We start from the raw sequence: 17,101 nt of genomic DNA, 5'->3' as shown, positions 1-17,101 counted from the left end.
CTATGTTAGTTACCCAGATACAGAGATAAATGGTATCTGGTCCTCATATGCAACAAAAGGGCCTGAGTAATGAGCAGCGTGGACATATTCATGACCCTTTGGGATTTTTGTGTCTTCCCCTCAGGTGAAGTGATTTCCTCTCTAAGTGAGCTGCAGAGCCTAAAGGTAGAGCCATCTGCCGAGAAAGAGAAGCAGCGGTCAGAGGCCAAGCACATTCTCATGCAGAAGCAGCGAGCTTTATCAGACCTCTTTAAGCACCTTGCAAAAACTGGTAAGGTTTTTGCCTGAAGCACCATGAGATACAGTCATCAACTTTTGGGGGCTGAAAAACAATGGGTGGTGATTTGGGGAGACAGTCAAGAGATAGTGAAAAACACAGTGGCAGGAAAGGTTTTAAAATGTTATTCCGAGAGGTCTCATAGGCAGAACAATGCTACGTTGGACTGTTGATTCCCACATATCTAGAATTTTGTAATGAGGTTTCTCAGAGTCCATGTTTTGTATCACGCTGTATTGTATGGCACCCGCCCTTCCTTTCAAACTTTGCTGAGCATGAATCTTCTGGGGAATCATGTTAAAGTGGGTGCTTACTTGTCCCTGAGTGGCAGGGCAAGAGCCTGCCTCTCAACAAGCTTCTGGGTGTTGCTATTCACAGGACTTCACTGTGTGTGGAGGGGTAAAGGCAATGCTTTCTCCCCAAGTTTCTTTGCCTAAATGAATGCTGTTTCCTAGGTTTGTCATACCGAAAGGGTCTCACCTGGGCCCGTTCAAAAGACCCGCAAGAATTGCTTCATCTTCACCCATTAGATCTCCGGAGAGCACTGTCCATAGTCAGCAGCACTCAAGAGGCCGATTCTAGGTTTGTTTGTTGTTTTTTCCCCTTGCTCTACAAATGGAACAAGTCAGTTAAGCCTCCATGACCTCACTTGCCAAAAAAAGAGGATAGCGCTGCCTCTCTAGCAGAAGTGTAAAGATTGAGAAATACACCATTTATAAAACTGCCTGGCTCAGGATTCAGAAAGTATTAGTTTTCTTCTTTTTCCCTTTTTCTTTCTTGTATTCACTTTTCCTGTTTTTCATCTTTTCTTTTTGTTTTTGTGGTGCTAGGGATTGAACCCAGGGTATGCTAGGCATATGTTTTACCACTGAACTACATCCTCGGCCTGTGTTCTTTTTTTCTGGTCCTTTGGTTTTCCTGAGGTTTCCTGACGTGATTTGATTGTATGGATAGAAGGCTGAAAGAATGGCTTACTTTTTTTTGTTTGCTTGCATGTTTTGTTTTGTTTTTTAGAGACAGGATTCCACTGATGTAGTTCAGGCTGACCCTGAACTCACAGTGTACCACAGACTGGCCTCAAGCTCACAGTAATCCTCCTGCTTCAGCCTCCTGAGTGCTGGGAATATGGGCAAATGCCACTACAGTTGGCTTTGACCACATTTTTTGCTGCCTTTCATATATCTAGCTTCTGATAATATTCTTGAATTTGAGAGTCCATAAAATTTCGAGATAATTACTTCCATATGAACTACACAGAGGTTGTTTGTAAATGATACTTTGCATGTGTTTTGTTCAGTGTCCCTCAGAGGGCTTTAAATGTGAATCATACAGCATTGTAGAAAGAGGACATTTTACACCAGCACCCTAGACTTCGGGCTTTTTGGGATGATTTGCTGGTGGACTTGTGTTTCTCTTTGGTCATCAGTTTGCCATAGCCGAGTCAGGGCTCTCCTTTTGATGGGACCCATGATCTCCAATTTACCTTAGTTCTCAGCTACCACTATGACTTCTCTAACATTGAGGTCACCTGTCACCACCATGTATCATTTCTATCCTTAATGATTTATACTGTCTACCTAACCCTGGTAGGCATCAAAATTCATGACTCCTAACCTCAGCTGCCAGAACAGTTGTAGAGACTTAATTGAGGAAACCATATTATTGTAATTTACTTTCCCATGGTACTTCTAATGCTCGATATATAATACCACCTTTCAGTAAGGGAATATGTGCCTGATTGAATGAATCCTCACAGAAATAAATCTGCTTAGACTGTTGACTCTGTGGTTGTGACCAGCTGTACCAGTCTCTTCAGTCTTTAGGATCTGGGATAGGCGATTGTAGTTTTAATAAAATAATTCATTGTTGATTTCTTTCCAGGCTGCTTGCAGAAATTGCGTCTTTGTGGGATGGATGCCAGAAGTATTTTTATCGCTCTCTTGCCCGGCACACCAGGCTTAATGCAGCCCTAGCAACTCCTGCCAAGGTAGAATGATAAAATGTAGGAATTGCAGAGCCCAGGGAAGGCTTCCAGTCAGTATGTCCCAGGGTGACATTGTCAGAGCTTGTTAAGTGATAATAGCCATTAGTGAAAGTGACTGAGCTTTGCAGGGTGCGGAAATCATTGTACTCCAAATACAATAAACCGCTATAATTTGGGGTAAATCATAAGGCATCTCCTAAGAAGTTCTATTAGTACTTAGAACCAACTATTTAAGAAAAATTACGCAATAAAAACTTACTGAGAATGCCATCTTAATCTTTTTTCCATTGTGAATTAAGACTATTAATTTTTTTATGTTAATCCTAGTTCCTGCTAATGGAATTTCAGTGATCTCTTGGAAGTGTAACCTGAGAAACACTGCTCAAAAAAGACGAATGTGTTGCCTTTAAACACACCAGAATTTATTACAAAAGCAAGGGACTCTACCATACAGAGTGTCCTGTGAAACAGTTTTCTAGCTGAGCCTCCATGGGTGGTTTTTGCCAGCAGCATCCTCAGCATGCTTTTTCTCCCCCTGCCAGGAGATGGGCGTGGGGAACATTGAGAGGTGCAAAGGGTTCTCGGCACATTTGATGAAGATACTCATTCGACAGCGACGCTCCCTAACAACACTGACCGAGCGGTGGATCATCCTCAGGTATCAGCTAGAGTTCAGTTGGTGGCATATATTAGTAGGTACCGTGTAGGCCACATGGATTTGCTGCACACGGTGGGAAGAATAGAAACTGCTGTCAACTGTGAAATGAGCCTGAGGCCCAAAGAGGCAGAAAGGGTTTCTCTTGGCCCAGCTGCTTGGGTGTTTTTTGGTGGTACTGAGGATTGAACCCAGGGTCTTCGTGCTGAACTATATCCCCAGGCTTTTTTTTAATCTAGAGACAGGATCTCACTACGTTGCTCAGGCTGTACTCAAACTTGTGATCTTCCTGCCTCAGCTTCCCAGAGTGCTGGGATTAATGCCACCATGCCTCGCTTGCTACATGGTTTTGGTGATATGTCTCTGATTCCCCTGTGCCCCATGATGTGGCCATACCTCTGGAGGGAATGATGCCTGAGGAGTGATTACAGGCCTAAGTCAGATTGTCCTGGGTTAACTACACGTGGATCTAAAATGAGGCTGAAAATAGCTCTGGCCTGATAGGTAGTGTTCATTGTATCAGGTATCGTAGTATCCGCACAGAAGTAAGATTTGAGGTCTGCTTCTTTTAGTCTTTTGGGATCACCAGCTGGCAGTTTCCTGAGCTATACATAAAGTTTCTCAGTGAAAACAGGAAGGCTGTCGTCATTTCACTTACTGGATTCTGGGCTGAGAGGTAGTGTTTCCAGACTGTGTTCACTTTGGCTTCATGTAACTTTCGCTGCATTCACTAGGGTTTATTTAGCAAAGTACAAACATTTACTAGGTGATAGATGATTGAAATCACTGCAGTGGAGGTTATGTGGACTCTTACGGGTCAGATGACAAGACATGAGTTTTGATACCTCTCTTGAAAGACTGAAGGATGTGTTTAAATACTTTGGGAGGTGTTTGAACAGACTCACGTATTTGGGGGAACGTGTGTAGGGGTGCTGGGGATCAAACCTGGGGCTTCTTACATGCTAGGTAAGCACTCTTTACTAAGCAATAAGCCCAACCCTTCTTTAATTACATGGAAAAGCTCGTGCTTCTTCAGAAGCTACAAAAAGAAAAATTATTGTTAAAAACAACATGGTGACATTGTTCAAGGTGCCATTGTGTTTTCCAACGGGTTTATTCGCATAGGAACCTTCTCAGCTGTGTGCAGGAGATCCACAGCAGACTGACAGGGCCCCTGGTCTACCCTGTGGCCTTCCCACCTCAGGATGGTGTGCAGCAGTGGACGGAGCGGCTACAGCATCTGGCCATGCAGAGCCAAATTCTGCTTGAGCAGCTCTCCTGGCTCTTCCAGTGTTGTCCCAGTGCAGGGCTGGCCGCAGGCCACGATCAAGCTGCAGTGCAGGGCCACCCTTGCGCCCTCCACCTGGAAAGACTGGAACTCACCAAGGAACAGCTCTCTGGAGCAGTGCCAGACATAATTCCCTCTGATGTGGGCTACCCATCCCCAGTACCTGGAACTCAACTGCCCTCTGGTTGCCGGATGCGTAAACAGGACCAGCTTTGGCAAGAGTCGACAGCAAGGATAACAGAGATGCTGAAAACCATTAGAACAGTGAAAACTGATGTCGACAAAATTAGGCAGCAGGCTTGTGAGACTCTCTTTCATTCTTGGTGAGTGTCTCTATGTATTTACTCTTTGTGTGCCTGAGTATTCAGTCAGTATTCAGTTCTCAGATAAAATTATGAGAAAATTGTGCTTCAGTCCTCTGCTGGTCAGTGGGACTTGCATGCTACTTTGTGTCAAATACCTTGCTGTAAACCTCCAGATACCAGGAGTTTTGCTCTGTGTACAGTGTAGGGGTTGGAGGGAGGGGGTGTGTGTGTTTGTATTACATCCCTTCCTTTCAACACTGTGGCATTGCTGTTGCAGGAAAGATTTTGAAGTTTGCTCTTCTGGGCTCACTTGCCTGTCCCAGGTGTCAGCTCATTTGCAAGGCCTAGAGTCCTTGTTCATCGTTCCAGGAGCGGAGGTTGAGCAAACAGATCCACAAATGGCATTAGTTGAAAGCATAGAATATGTAAAAAGGGAAATCGATAAAGCTGTGGGTGACTTTGCTACTTGGAAAACACATTTACTCACTTCAAGCAGCCAAGAAGGTAAGGACTGTTCATAAAGAAGTGAAAGTCCATCACAGAAGTATGATGTCTTACAGATTTGCTATACCTTTCTGGGGTCCCAAGGCAGGAAAGTGTGGTTAGAATCCACAGCTGAACCTTCTTTTCCTCATTTGTTTGAATGCCTTGTCTTTGGGTGGTCATTATGTCACACACTTAGTAGTAGGAATGTATAGGAAGGCAGCACAGGCTCACTTGTGTGTACCAGTTTTTAGCCTGGGGCTGATTCCTGGACTAAGGCAGACATACTGTCTTAATTTATTTTCCTTTGGGGGGGTGTTCTTTTCACAAATTGCTTAATGTAGAGTGATAAACTTGTAGGTTCATCTAGGCAAGGAATATGTCTTAAACAGGTTTGCATCCAGTGTAGCTTGATAATGTGGCTCACTAAAGTAAGTGCTTGCTTACCTGGTAACCAGTTGTTAAAATAACAAATGAGTGTTGTCAATGATTTCCAGAGGCACCGAAGGAAGTGATGATTGTTTTCTGTTTGTTTTGTACCACATTTCTAATCAGCAACCCAAATGTTGGATGAAAGCTTTGTGGAAGATTTTTCAGAGCAAATGGAAACTGCCATCCGGGCCATTCTTTGTGCCATCCAGAACTTAGCAGAAAGAAGTAGTAAAAAAGCAGAGGAGAGCACTGCCCAGAAAGGACCACAAGAAGAAGACGGTATGTTTAATTAAAATCAGACGGAAATTAGCTTTGCAGTTGATCTGTTTCTTAATGGTTTATTTGTGTAACTAAGTAGTTAAGGATACATGTTAGAAATAGATGAGTGCATGAGTAGAGATGGAGAGGTTATTTTCTGTTGTTCACTGTGTTATTTTTTGTGAATGAAAGCAGGAGCAGACGTTGAGAGGCTGCAACCAGGACATCTAACGAAACTCTTAGAGGATGACTTCTGGGCTGATGTGAGCACTTTGCATGTGCAGAAAATAATTTCTGCTGTCTCTGAGCTATTGGAGAGACTAAAATCATACGGAGAAGATGGCACAGCATCAAAGCACGTGGTAATCAACTGCTTTTTACAAGCTTGTTCTTTTGAGAATCACCTAAGCAAAGGCAGAGTGGCCCTCATCTGTCCATGTGAGAGTCCCAAAGCATGCCTCAGAATCACTAAGAATTTAGTTTACTTATAAATGTAAACATCATTGAGAAGCTTTGAGAAAAGTTTGGGGTTTGCTAAGGGTTGCAATTGTGAGTTGCGTGTTTGCAAAACAAACAAGTTATTTCCGGATTCTTTCATATCTCAGTTATGGACTCTCAGGTATTTGATGTTGATGGGGATGTTGCTGCTATCAAGACTTAATAGGCATCCTCTGAAAAGCCCATTCCCTTCACAGTAAGCTAGCAGAGTAAGTTACAGTATCTGAATTCAGTCCAGAGAGAGAACTTACTTTGTAGGACATTCATTGTATGTTAGCACTGCTTTAATTCCAACTTGGATTTTCTAACAGAATTTCTTTATAAATATTTTATCGAAAGCACTGTAAACTAAGTGAGACTAAAGTAACTGAGCTTTTAAGTGTACTTTTGTGAGTTTGTGTATATAAGGAAGAAATCAACTGAGTTATGGGAGAGGATATATAAAAACACACGACATTTTTCACATTTATAAAGTTGTACAGCCGTTGCCCCTAGTTCTAGAACAGTATTAATCACCCCAAAGAACAGTGGTGTCAGCTGGCCTGTTGGTTGTCTTGTCTGTCCCTAGCTCTTCAGCCAGTTCTGCTGCCTGCTGGTGCGCCTGATGCCAATGCTCTGCAGCTTCTCAGACCTTGTCCTCTTCTTCCTGACCATATCATTGGCGACTCACCGGAGTACTGCAAAGCTGCTTTCTGTGCTTGCCCAGGTCTTCACGGAGCTTGCCCAGAAGGTAAGGACTGTTCACATGAAGAGCAAGGATCCCTCAGTGTCGGGTTCGGTGGACTTTTAGTTTGGACTGTCACAAATAGCAGGTGACTTGCTCTCACTGTTAAGTTTTTAGGGCTTTGTTTAGTACCTTCGTCATGCTGTTTCCAGTAAAGTATCAGACCTTGCAGACCACCCGCATTGAGTTCCTAGACTACAGGTGCTAACTGTAGGCCACTGCTTTCTGCCAGCACACCCTTCCCTCCCTTGCTCCCAGTTTGAACTTCCTGACCTTGACCTGTGGGATCAGTCCTTAGTGTAACTTTCTTTAAGCTAGTTATATTTGATTAAGATGAAATAATAAAGGAGCTCTTGGTATCAGGAGGAGGGTTCTTCTTCAATAAGGAAGTCACTAATTCATTCAGCCATGTACTCAGTACTGTGAAAAGCACCAAAGACTTAGAGATTATAGACCCTGCCCTTGAAATTCAAGGCATAGGAGACAGTGAATTCTGAAAGACACAGCAGGGCATGGCAGGTCCAGTCATAGGGGTGTCCTATTCTTGGACGCCTCAGTTCATCATGTAACCTTTCCAGAACTCACTTCATAAGTGAGATGGAGTTTGCCTGAGTTTGTTAGCATTTTTTGTGAGAACTACCTTGCAATGAGTATATAAGTTATTTTGTTTCATCCTTTTTGTTATTTTTTAAATTTTTAAATTTTTTTGGTTTTTTAAGACAAGGTCTCATTACATAGTACAGACTGGTCTTGGACTCACTGTGTAGCCCAGGCTGGCCTTGAACTCGAGGTGTTCCTCCTATCTCAGCTTCCTAAGTACTGAGATTACAGGCATGTGCCATCATGCCTGGTTATTTTTTTTGCTTCTTTAGTGTTCTAATTTTTTTCCAAATAAGTACAATACAAATGAGATTCATTTGTGGAAGATAATGAATTTACAAACTGAAGATGGGGTCTGGGGTTCTTATAACACTCAGAAATTTTTAGTCTAGTCTGAAATACTGTAAAGAGTTAAAAAGTAAGAGGCAAGCTCAGTGTCTCACAAATATGTTTGTACCTGTTGAATTATAAGTGCTTCTCAGGTTTGTCCCCTCTTTATAAGCCAGTCAGTAAGCTGTCAGAGATAAGACAAGGATGCCTTGAGATCTAGGTCAGCTGCGTTTGTCCCTTTGCACAGCTGGGCTCATCTGACAGGCTCTGAAATAACTTTGGTCTGGTTCCAGGTGGGCATCTGAGCATGGGAAAGCTCTGCACCGATGATGTGTGGCAGCCCAGAGGCTGTCCCAGTGTAGTTACTGCAGTGATTGTCCTGAACGTCCTTTTGACTCTCCTCCTGCCTACATCCAAACATGGTTCTTTTAATATAGCTCAGTGAAAAAACAAGTAACCAAATTGGCAGCTTATTTTTTTAAGTACATTTTCATCCTAAGATTGAGAAATATCTTGATAACATTTTTTTTTTCTCTTTGGATTGCAAGTCTTTCATATATTACTTTCTCTGTTTACCTTTTTCCCACAGGCTAGTGGTTTTTTCTTTTCAGACTATTTTTGGATATGAAACAGTTTGGGTGACCCTGCGGACTTGTTAGCAGGTCTGTGTTCTTCTCTCTAGACCCCATTCTGTCCTAGCTCACTGACTTCCTCCTCGGTTTCCTCCTTTTAGTATACACCATTCAAACTTTCATACCGGCAGAGTGACATCTTACCTGTGCTAGAGTCTAGAGTCAACTGCCTAGCGACTGTTAACCACAAAGAAGAGAATGTCTGAGGTCTCCTGTACTTGCGCAGGTTTAAGATAACCAGAAAAATAAAAATAACTGAGCCTTTGTTTTTTATTTTTCCTGTGATAGGACTTTAAGCACTTTCTAAAAATTGCATTTGTGCCTAACCCTTCTGTCCATTTTTTCCCCAAGGGATTTTGCCTGCCTAAAGAATTTATGGAAGACTCATCAGGAGAGGGAGCAACGGAATTCCACGACTATGAGGGAGGTGGCCTTGGAGAAGGCGAGGGCACGAAGGACGTGAGTGATAGGATAGAAAGTGAAGAGCAGGTAGGTTTCACATGCATGCAGTAGTATGCAGTTTACAAATGCTGACCCCCTTTGCCTTTCCCTTTTCAATATCTCAGTTATACATATATGTAGTTGTGCAGTGTTAATGGTTTTCACCCTGACCTGTGGAGCCCAAGGGTATTAATGTTTTGAGTAGTGGGTATAAATAAAAGGCCTAAGAGCCACAGGGAGGACTTTTGTAACCCAGTCATTGATTACATAGTTTTGGAGGGAATGACTTACAGCTTTGGTTTGTTTATTTGTTTGTTTTGGAGACAGGGTCTTGCTTTTAGTTCAGGCTGGCCTTGAACTCATTATAGAGCCTAGGCTGGCCTTCTGAGTGCTAGGATTACAGGTGTGTGCCACCATGCCTGGCTTACATTTTTTTTTTAAGTAGGTAGATATTTTCTCATATTTTTTGGTAGTAGTATTTATAAGGATAAAAAGATTAGCTATTATAATGATAACTGCATTAAACAATAATGGCACCATTTACTGTTAATAGATTTTGTCATTGTCTTTAAAACATGTTAAAATGTTAAAACACATAGCCTCCTTTGGTTAGAATCAAGAATGCCTTTAAGGGGCTGGGGATTTAGCTCAGCGGCAAAAGCGCCTGCCTGGCAAGCGCAAGGTCGTGAGTTCGGTTCCCGGTACCGGAGAAAAACCAAAAAAAAGAATGCCTTTAAAACGTTCAAGTGCTATGACTATGATGATTGTTGCGTTGCCTTTTAGAATGCTCAGCCCATCCGCGACATGTCTTAGTTACCTTCCTGGTCGCTGGGACATAAAGCATGATAGCCTTACAGGAGGAGAGGCGTGTTTGGCACACAGCTTAGAAACTGTGGTCTTCGCGTTGTTGTTAGCATGGGAGGAGGACCTGAGTGGAGAAAAGCTGCTAAGGGCATGGCATTCTGGAAGTCTAGAGAGAGAGGGGGGAGCTAGTCCATGTCCCCTGTGACCCATCCCCTCATATCAGACCCTGCCTCGCAGCAGCAAGGCAGCTCTACCACCCCATCATCCAGTCACCTTTCAGACACACGAGGCTTTGGGAGTTAACTCAATTTTTTAAAATTTTTTTGAGACAGGGTCTCACTATGTAGTTCAGGCAAGCCTTGAACTTACTGTGTAACCCGGCTGGCCTCGAACTCATGGTGATCCTCCTCAGCTTCCCAAGGGCTGGGATTACAGGCGTGTGCCACTGTGCTGCTGGGAGCCATTTTAGATTAAACCATAACAGTGTATTAGTTACTTAGATTAATCAGCTGTTACCTGAGGAAATAAAAACTAAATTTTTTATCACTTAGATTCTAAGTCTAAATCAGATCATAAAGTTGTATTTAAGTCTGTGGTTACAGCTGTTGAAAAACCAGTGCCAAAATGAGCACATAAAAATAACCAGTTCTAATTACAGCTATTTTTTGGAAAAAACAACAACAAAAACAAATCCCATTTTATTTCTCTTTTTTGGCAGGAAAAACTACAAAGAAATTAAAAGCTAAAAGGGCATTGTTAGTGTTTATATGGTGGAACTCTGTCTTTGTTATTTTGACTTTTCTGTATTTTTTACTTAATTATACTACTTTCCTTAATGAAAAGAAATTAAGTTTTTTAAAAAGTGAAACTTGGTAGAAAAGTACGATCCAAAATAAACCTTAAGTGGGGTAAAAAGCTACCAGAAAATTTGGCAATATATTACTTCACCCAGTAATCCCATGTTTCCTTACAGAAATGTTAGTAAGGGTCAAAGATAAATAAGTATATGAGCGTATATATTTATACAAGGATGTTCATTATATAATGCTGAAAATTATAAGATGATTCAAATATTTAGCAGAAGACAATTAAGGAAACTATGGTACCATTAAAGAAAAGTTAATTATATTTACTGTGGAGTGTCATCTTGTCTTTCAGTGATCAAAGTGATAAAATGAAAGATTTGGATAACAGTAGAATTTTGTTTTAATTTTAGAAAGCAATACATACTCTTTTAATATATCTTTGGAATTTAAAAAAAAAATTTTATTAACTCTTGTGAAAAAAACATGAACAAAGTCCCATACTCTGATCAGAAAAGCAGTAAAGTGAAAGTTAACTTGAGAAATTCAAACAAGCTTTCTGTAAATTACTGCATGTGACTGTTGGTTCTTTTTCTCGCCCCAGAATACTTTTACACTATTAACCTTGGCGCTTACATTATAGAACTAAAGTAAATCATAGGAAAGTTAAAACTTCTTTTTATGTTTTGTGTAATGCTTTTTGATACAGGTAGAAGATTCATTTCAGAAGGGTCAAGAAAAGGACAATGAAGAGCCTGACTCAAAATCTAATATTAAGGGCGAGGATAATGCCATCGAGATGTCAGAGGACTTTGAAGGGAAAATGCATGATGGGGAGCTTGAAGAACAAGGTGTGAGATTGTTCCCTTAGTCTTACTTCGGAAAGCATAAGCGTTCTATCTAGGAAATTACAGGTTCTCAGTAGGCCTGTTGCAGTCCCTTGAAAAACTCTGGTTCCTTGTATAACTGCATGTGGTAACCTCAGCAGCTCTCTCTACTGTCAGTGTCCCACTGAGGCAGAGTTCTGCAGACCCTTCTTGAGTGCTAAGAGACCGATTGATGTCCTGGCTGCCTCGTATTAGCTGTGGCGGCTCCGCAGTGCCCTCCTGGGGAGAATCCCAAAGGGCAAGTTTCCCTCTCCAGTATAGTGACCATCAACCTCAAGCAAGTTGTTCTCGGTAGTTTTTTAAAAATGAGCTTTCCTTACAAGTATAATAAACAGCTGTTGGAATGAACCTGTAAGAAAGAAAAGAGACCCTTTAGGCCTAGCACTCAAGTCACTTAATAAATTCTGATGTGTTTTTTTCCACTTACGGTATATATATATATCACACAGACCATGTGCAGCTCTGTAGTCTGTTTTAGATGTTTGATGAAATCATAGGTATCAGTTTTTGGAGATGGGAGGGGATGACTCACAAATCACCCAATCCCATCTGTCACTCCAGAGGTCTGAGTGAAGCTCAGTGAGCTTGCTGAGTCCCATAATGGGCAGTTCCCCCCAGCGTCAGACCGTGATGGCCTGACAGCACTCTGCTTAGCGTTTACTCACACATTTCAGTCTTACTCCTCCACTGTGCAGAATACAGCAGAACTGAAGTAAATCCCACAGGGGATGCTTGCCAAGAAGTGGCCGTGTGCCTTTTATATACACAGAGGACCGGGTTAGTTTGGGGAATCTGCCTAAGCTCTGTACCTTCCTTTTCAGAAGAGGATGATGATAAATCAGATAGTGAGGATGGAGAACTGGATAAACAGATGGGCGATCTCAATGGTGAGGAAGCTGACAAACTAGATGAGAGACTTTGGGGTGATGACGATGAAGAAGATGAAGAAGACAATAAAACTGAAGAAACAGGTCCAGGAATGGATGAGGTATTAAAGATTTTCCTATCTCCAAAGTTCACAGGCTGAGAGAAGAGGTAATCTTCCTACCGCCTTCACTTACTGTTCTTCCTTTTCTTTTTCTTCTTCTCTTCCTTCCCTTTTTTTCCTTTTCTCTCTAACCTCATTGATTGTATGTAGAGCTGGAAGAGTAGCTGACATGAGTTATCCCTTGTTTTATGGAGGAGGGAAGTTAAGATTTAGTACAGTTCTCTAAACTGATTCTCTCGTTGGTTACTGAAGTTCTCTGGCTCCCAGTTCAGGTCACAGGCAGTTACAGAGTGTGATGCCTCTAATAATCACACCACCACTCAATAGTTGTTGCAGTCTGGGGAGACTTGAGTCGTCCTGGAAGTCGTGCATATGTCTGTGGGGTACATCTAGTAGGCAGAAATTATCCAGGTCTAAGGAGCAACATTAAACAGAATGAATTCATGCAGAGCAGTTTCTTGGATTGATTATGATGAAGTTATTTTTCCTACTTTAACATGTAGGAAGACTCTGAACTTGTTGCTAAAGATGACAACTTGGATGCTGGAAATTTGGACAAAAATAAAAACCAGCAAAAGAAGAAAGAAGAAAAAGAAGAAGCAGAATCTGATGATGGTGGACAAGGCCAAGACAAAATTAATGAACAAATAGATGAGGTAACAAGGATTTGAAACTCATCTTCTCTACTGTCGCAAGACCACGACCCCAGCTTTGCATAATTCTTCAAGTGTTTCAGGACATTTTTTTCCCTAGTCACCCATTTCCCTCCCATTGCTTTATAAAAGAAATGTGCAACAAAAGCTCTTAAAAGGACATAAAATAATGGTTACTGATGAGGTGGTATACATGGTATTTGGACTTGTGCTATAGTTAAAGCTAAAACTTGTTATCCTTTATTCTCATAAATTCCTTCTTTGAGATTAAAGTAACACAGGGCCTGTTATCCTTGGAAAACCTAACAGAAGGTGAAATTTGAAATTCTAACACAAAAGACCTAAAAATATTATTAAAATACTAAAGTATGCTGGTATTTTAGGGAAGAGAGACATGGCATTCTTTCGGTGTGGTATAAATAATTTCTTGTATATTGTATTTTTTTAAAAGCTCTTTCTCTGTGTTTTGTTTTGTTTTGTTTTGTTTAACACAATACTGGCAATTCTTGTTTTCCTTATTACCCCAAAGAGAGAATATGATGAGAATGAGGTGGACCCTTACCATGGCAGTCACGAAAAGCTGCCAGAACCTGAGGCCTTGGACCTTCCAGATAACTTGAACCTTGACAGTGAAGACCAGAATGCTGGTGAGGACACAGACAATGAGGAGCGAGAAGGTAAGTTTGTTCAAAAACCCAAGGAGTGTCAGAGCCAGTTCATATGTATTGTTTGGCTAGCCCAGTCTTGATTTGAAAAAACTGCTTTTCATTTATGTTTCTCATTTGAGTAGACCTGCAGCTCAAAGCTCACAAGCTAGCAGATCTGATACCTCTGTCCTAGATCTTAGCATTGCTGTGCCCTGGTGGTATGTCGCTACACACAGCTCCATCTCTCCAAAACTATTGCTATGTGCCCGTCTTGTGGGTTGACATCAACACTAATGCAGCCTTGGTGTGTGCCCAAGCTTCTCTTGTAGCCCAGTTAGTTTTTTCAGGGAAATGATGATTTTGGTTATTGACTGTTACGTGTTTATTCTGAAATACGAAGTCATTATATTATGGAATGAGACTGAACAAATCCAAGAAAATCCATGTGCAAGATAGTAACCAATGCCTTTGTTATCAACTTTTCAACCCTGGTGACCCCCTAGGGAGTGCTCTGTGGAGAATAGTACTGTGCAAGAGGCCCCCACAATGAAGGGTCCCCATTCATGCTGATTAGTTCAGCAGACAGAGATGTAAGTTAGCCTCACTGATGTGAATGGGTTACATACTTCATAAAGCTATTTTTAAAGATAGAGATACCATATTGGAACAAAACCAGCAAAGTAAAGAAGAATGAGTAAGCAGTACCATTTATATAAAAATGCAATTTTGGAATCTGACTGAATCCCTGGAGTCAGCAACCAAGGAAGCCTAAAATTAAGATTAACCCACTGACAGTATAATAAGCTATGTACTTTGAAGTATCCAGACTCACATAGGATATTTGTGTACACATACTAAGGAACAGTTTATTTTAAATTACTTGCTAATGAAATTAACTGATTTCTGAACAACCAAAGTGTAGAAAAGCAAATCTCTTAATAAACAAAACATATGCAAATAAGATTGTTTCCATTTGAATGTGAGGTATATTTTCTGTGTGTGATAAAGAATGACACTGATTAATAACAGCACTGATAAACTGAGCATTAAACTTCCATTTTATTTTCCTATTGGGGTTTTTCAGTGCATGATTTTTTAAGTGGATTACTTTTATTGAAATGATTGTGTGTGACATGAGAGTATAATTTAGAGCAAGGGTGGGCAGACTTTTTCTATAAAATACAAGGCAAATATTTTAGGCTTTGCAGTCCGTAAATGTGCTGGTGCATGTACTCAGGTCCGTAGTTGCAGTGTGAAAGCAGTTGTAGACAGCACACAATGGTGGAGGGCAACATGGAGGTGGCCGTGTTCTAGCAAAACTTCCCTGACAGAAACGTGGAAGCCCAGGTTTGACCTTTGGGCTGTATTCTGGCAGTCCCTGGCTTACAGGACAATAATCTTTGCATAATTACTTCCCAGCTTAAGAAATTACAAGTTTTAAAAATTCTGAGTTCCTTTTTTGTTGTATCCACCCAGAAGAGAACCCATTGGAGATCAAAGAAAAATCAGTGGATACAGAAGAAGCAGGTCATGAAACTGAGGAAATGTATGAAGAGACTGAGGCTGACCGGAATGAAGGTGAAGATCCACACAGGCCTGAGGAAAACCCCCGTGGCGATGACAAGGTGGAAGGGGAGGAGGAGATGGACACAGGAGCTGATGAGCAGGACAAAGACAGTACTGAGCACCCTGAAGAAAACTCAGAGGAGCCGCAGCAAGCTCTGGAGGAAGAGGACAGGGAAGATACCGAGGAAGGGGGAGAAAATAGCATCCCTGTTGACCAAGGTCTCCAGCCCCAGGTATTATGGGTGTATGGCTTTTTCTTCAGTTAAAAATGGGGAAGAGCTGGGTGTGGTGGCACACACCTGTAATCCCAGCACTTGGGTTGCTGAGGTAGGAGGATTGCCACAAGTTTGAGGCCATCCTGAATTAGAGTGAGCCTGTCTCAAAAAGAAAAAAAAGGAGAAAATACTTTATTCCCAGTTATGTAGAATCTCTTCTGGGTGGCTCTGCAAAGGAGTTCTAAGGTTCTGTTGAAAGATCCTCTCTGGCCGTTCTGTTCCTACAGAGTTGGGAGCCTGCTTGCTGCACAGACTCCTACCTCGTGTTTATCTCCCACTACATTTAATGCTGTGTAATTTCTTTGCTGAAGCCAAAAGAAGAGGGAGAGACGTCTGACCCAGAGGAGCAGGTGCCCGAAGCTGCCGAGAGGAAGGAACACGCATCCTGTGGGCAGACTGATGTGGAGAACGTGCAGAGCGCACAGGCCATGGAGCTGGCTGGAGCTGCACCTGAGAAGGAGCAGGGGAAGGAGGTACCCCATCTTCACTGCCTGGGCCTGCCGCCTCTTCCTGTTGGAAATCATATTCTTTAGCCATCATTGGTTTATGTGCGATCTTTTATGTTATTGTTGATGTCTAAGAGCTTATCTCCCATTTTTGGAGAAAATTATTGCATACATACTTTCATCTGCCTCAGGACAAATCTCAGAACATTTGCTACAGGCTTATTTAAGTGGTTTACTTAATAAGGAAAAGTTACTAGACTGGTGGTTCTCAATAGGAAAATCTGGTTCATACTGTTTCTCAGAAAGCTTCTGAAGAAGCAAGGGTTAATTCAGACTTTATGCACCTGTGTGTCTAAGGGTACTTCACTTTTCCTTGCACTTCACTAGGCTTCTAAACATTTTAGTTTAAAAAGCAAAGCACTTTATTCCTTGACCTCCTAGCAGTGTGTTCTGGTATAGCACAGTTCAGGTGGTGTTTGCATCATTAAATAGCACTGAATATCAGAGGACTTGCTGATTAGCCTCATACATTAAGCATCTATTAGGTGCTAAGCATTTTCGTTACTTCACCAGCTCCCCTAATAGCCCCAGATAGATAATGTTGTGTTTGCTATTTTCTCCATTTTATATTTGAACAAAGTAAGCCTCAGTGAACTTAAATGACAAATTGAAGGGTGCTCGGCTGGTTGATGAAGCTGGTTTCTGAGGTCTGTCCTCTCTTTGGAGTCAGATGTTATGCTTTTGTAGACAGGCAATCAGCCTTGCAGAACATGGGCACCAGAGAGAACAGCCTAGACCTGGGTCTTGTCACTCCTGTTTTTCTGTCCCAGGTGGGCTTTAGTCATGGAGGAGCTCCAGAGCAACCAGGTAGGTAGGGCTGATCACCTGGCTCTGAGATGAGCATGATGGTGAGAGAAATACTCCGTGCAGCACAGTTAGCAGCATTTGTAATAGCTTCTCCGTCTCATTCTTTTATGGTTTGGATTTCCTAGGAACATGGAAGTGGAGCTGCAGATGCAAACCAGGCAGAAGGCCACGAATCCAATTTTATTGCCCGGTTGGCTTCCCAGAAACACACCAGGAAAAATACACAGGTTTGTATTACTCTTCAGCTAAACTTAGGTG

General features: G+C 41.8%; 1 protein-coding gene across 5 annotated transcripts in view; it reads left to right on the top strand.

The window, feature by feature from the left end:
- Nucleotides 1-17,101, top strand: part of Mdn1 (midasin AAA ATPase 1) — a 143,603-nt gene that overhangs the window by 112,834 nt on the left and 13,668 nt on the right. For 2 of the 5 annotated variants that reach the window (XM_013510773.1, XM_013510771.1), the window contains exons 75-91: nucleotides 125-271; nucleotides 733-859; nucleotides 2,159-2,264; nucleotides 2,804-2,919; nucleotides 4,042-4,527; nucleotides 4,787-5,013; nucleotides 5,548-5,703; nucleotides 5,878-6,044; nucleotides 6,749-6,910; nucleotides 8,818-8,955; nucleotides 11,224-11,365; nucleotides 12,223-12,389; nucleotides 12,893-13,045; nucleotides 13,572-13,719; nucleotides 15,166-15,488; nucleotides 15,842-16,003; nucleotides 16,969-17,070. In XM_013510773.1, the coding sequence (XP_013366227.1) occupies nucleotides 125-271; nucleotides 733-859; nucleotides 2,159-2,264; nucleotides 2,804-2,919; nucleotides 4,042-4,527; nucleotides 4,787-5,013; nucleotides 5,548-5,703; nucleotides 5,878-6,044; nucleotides 6,749-6,910; nucleotides 8,818-8,955; nucleotides 11,224-11,365; nucleotides 12,223-12,389; nucleotides 12,893-13,045; nucleotides 13,572-13,719; nucleotides 15,166-15,488; nucleotides 15,842-16,003; nucleotides 16,969-17,070 (3,029 nt within the window). Of the gene's footprint in view, nucleotides 1-124; nucleotides 272-732; nucleotides 860-2,158; nucleotides 2,265-2,803; nucleotides 2,920-4,041; nucleotides 4,528-4,786; nucleotides 5,014-5,547; nucleotides 5,704-5,874; nucleotides 6,045-6,748; nucleotides 6,911-8,817; nucleotides 8,956-11,223; nucleotides 11,366-12,222; nucleotides 12,437-12,892; nucleotides 13,046-13,571; nucleotides 13,720-15,165; nucleotides 15,489-15,841; nucleotides 16,004-16,968; nucleotides 17,071-17,101 lie in introns of those variants that run through there. The other 3 variants (XM_013510772.1, XM_013510769.1, XM_013510774.1) reach the window with 2 other exon arrangements.

Source organism: Chinchilla lanigera, unplaced genomic scaffold (genome assembly GCF_000276665.1).
Source record: "Chinchilla lanigera isolate Chin_1 unplaced genomic scaffold, ChiLan1.0 scaffold00010, whole genome shotgun sequence".
Lineage (NCBI taxonomy): Eukaryota > Metazoa > Chordata > Mammalia > Rodentia > Chinchillidae > Chinchilla > Chinchilla lanigera.
Note: the sequence above shows the minus strand (reverse complement) of the source record. Positions and strands in the feature narration are given on the sequence as shown.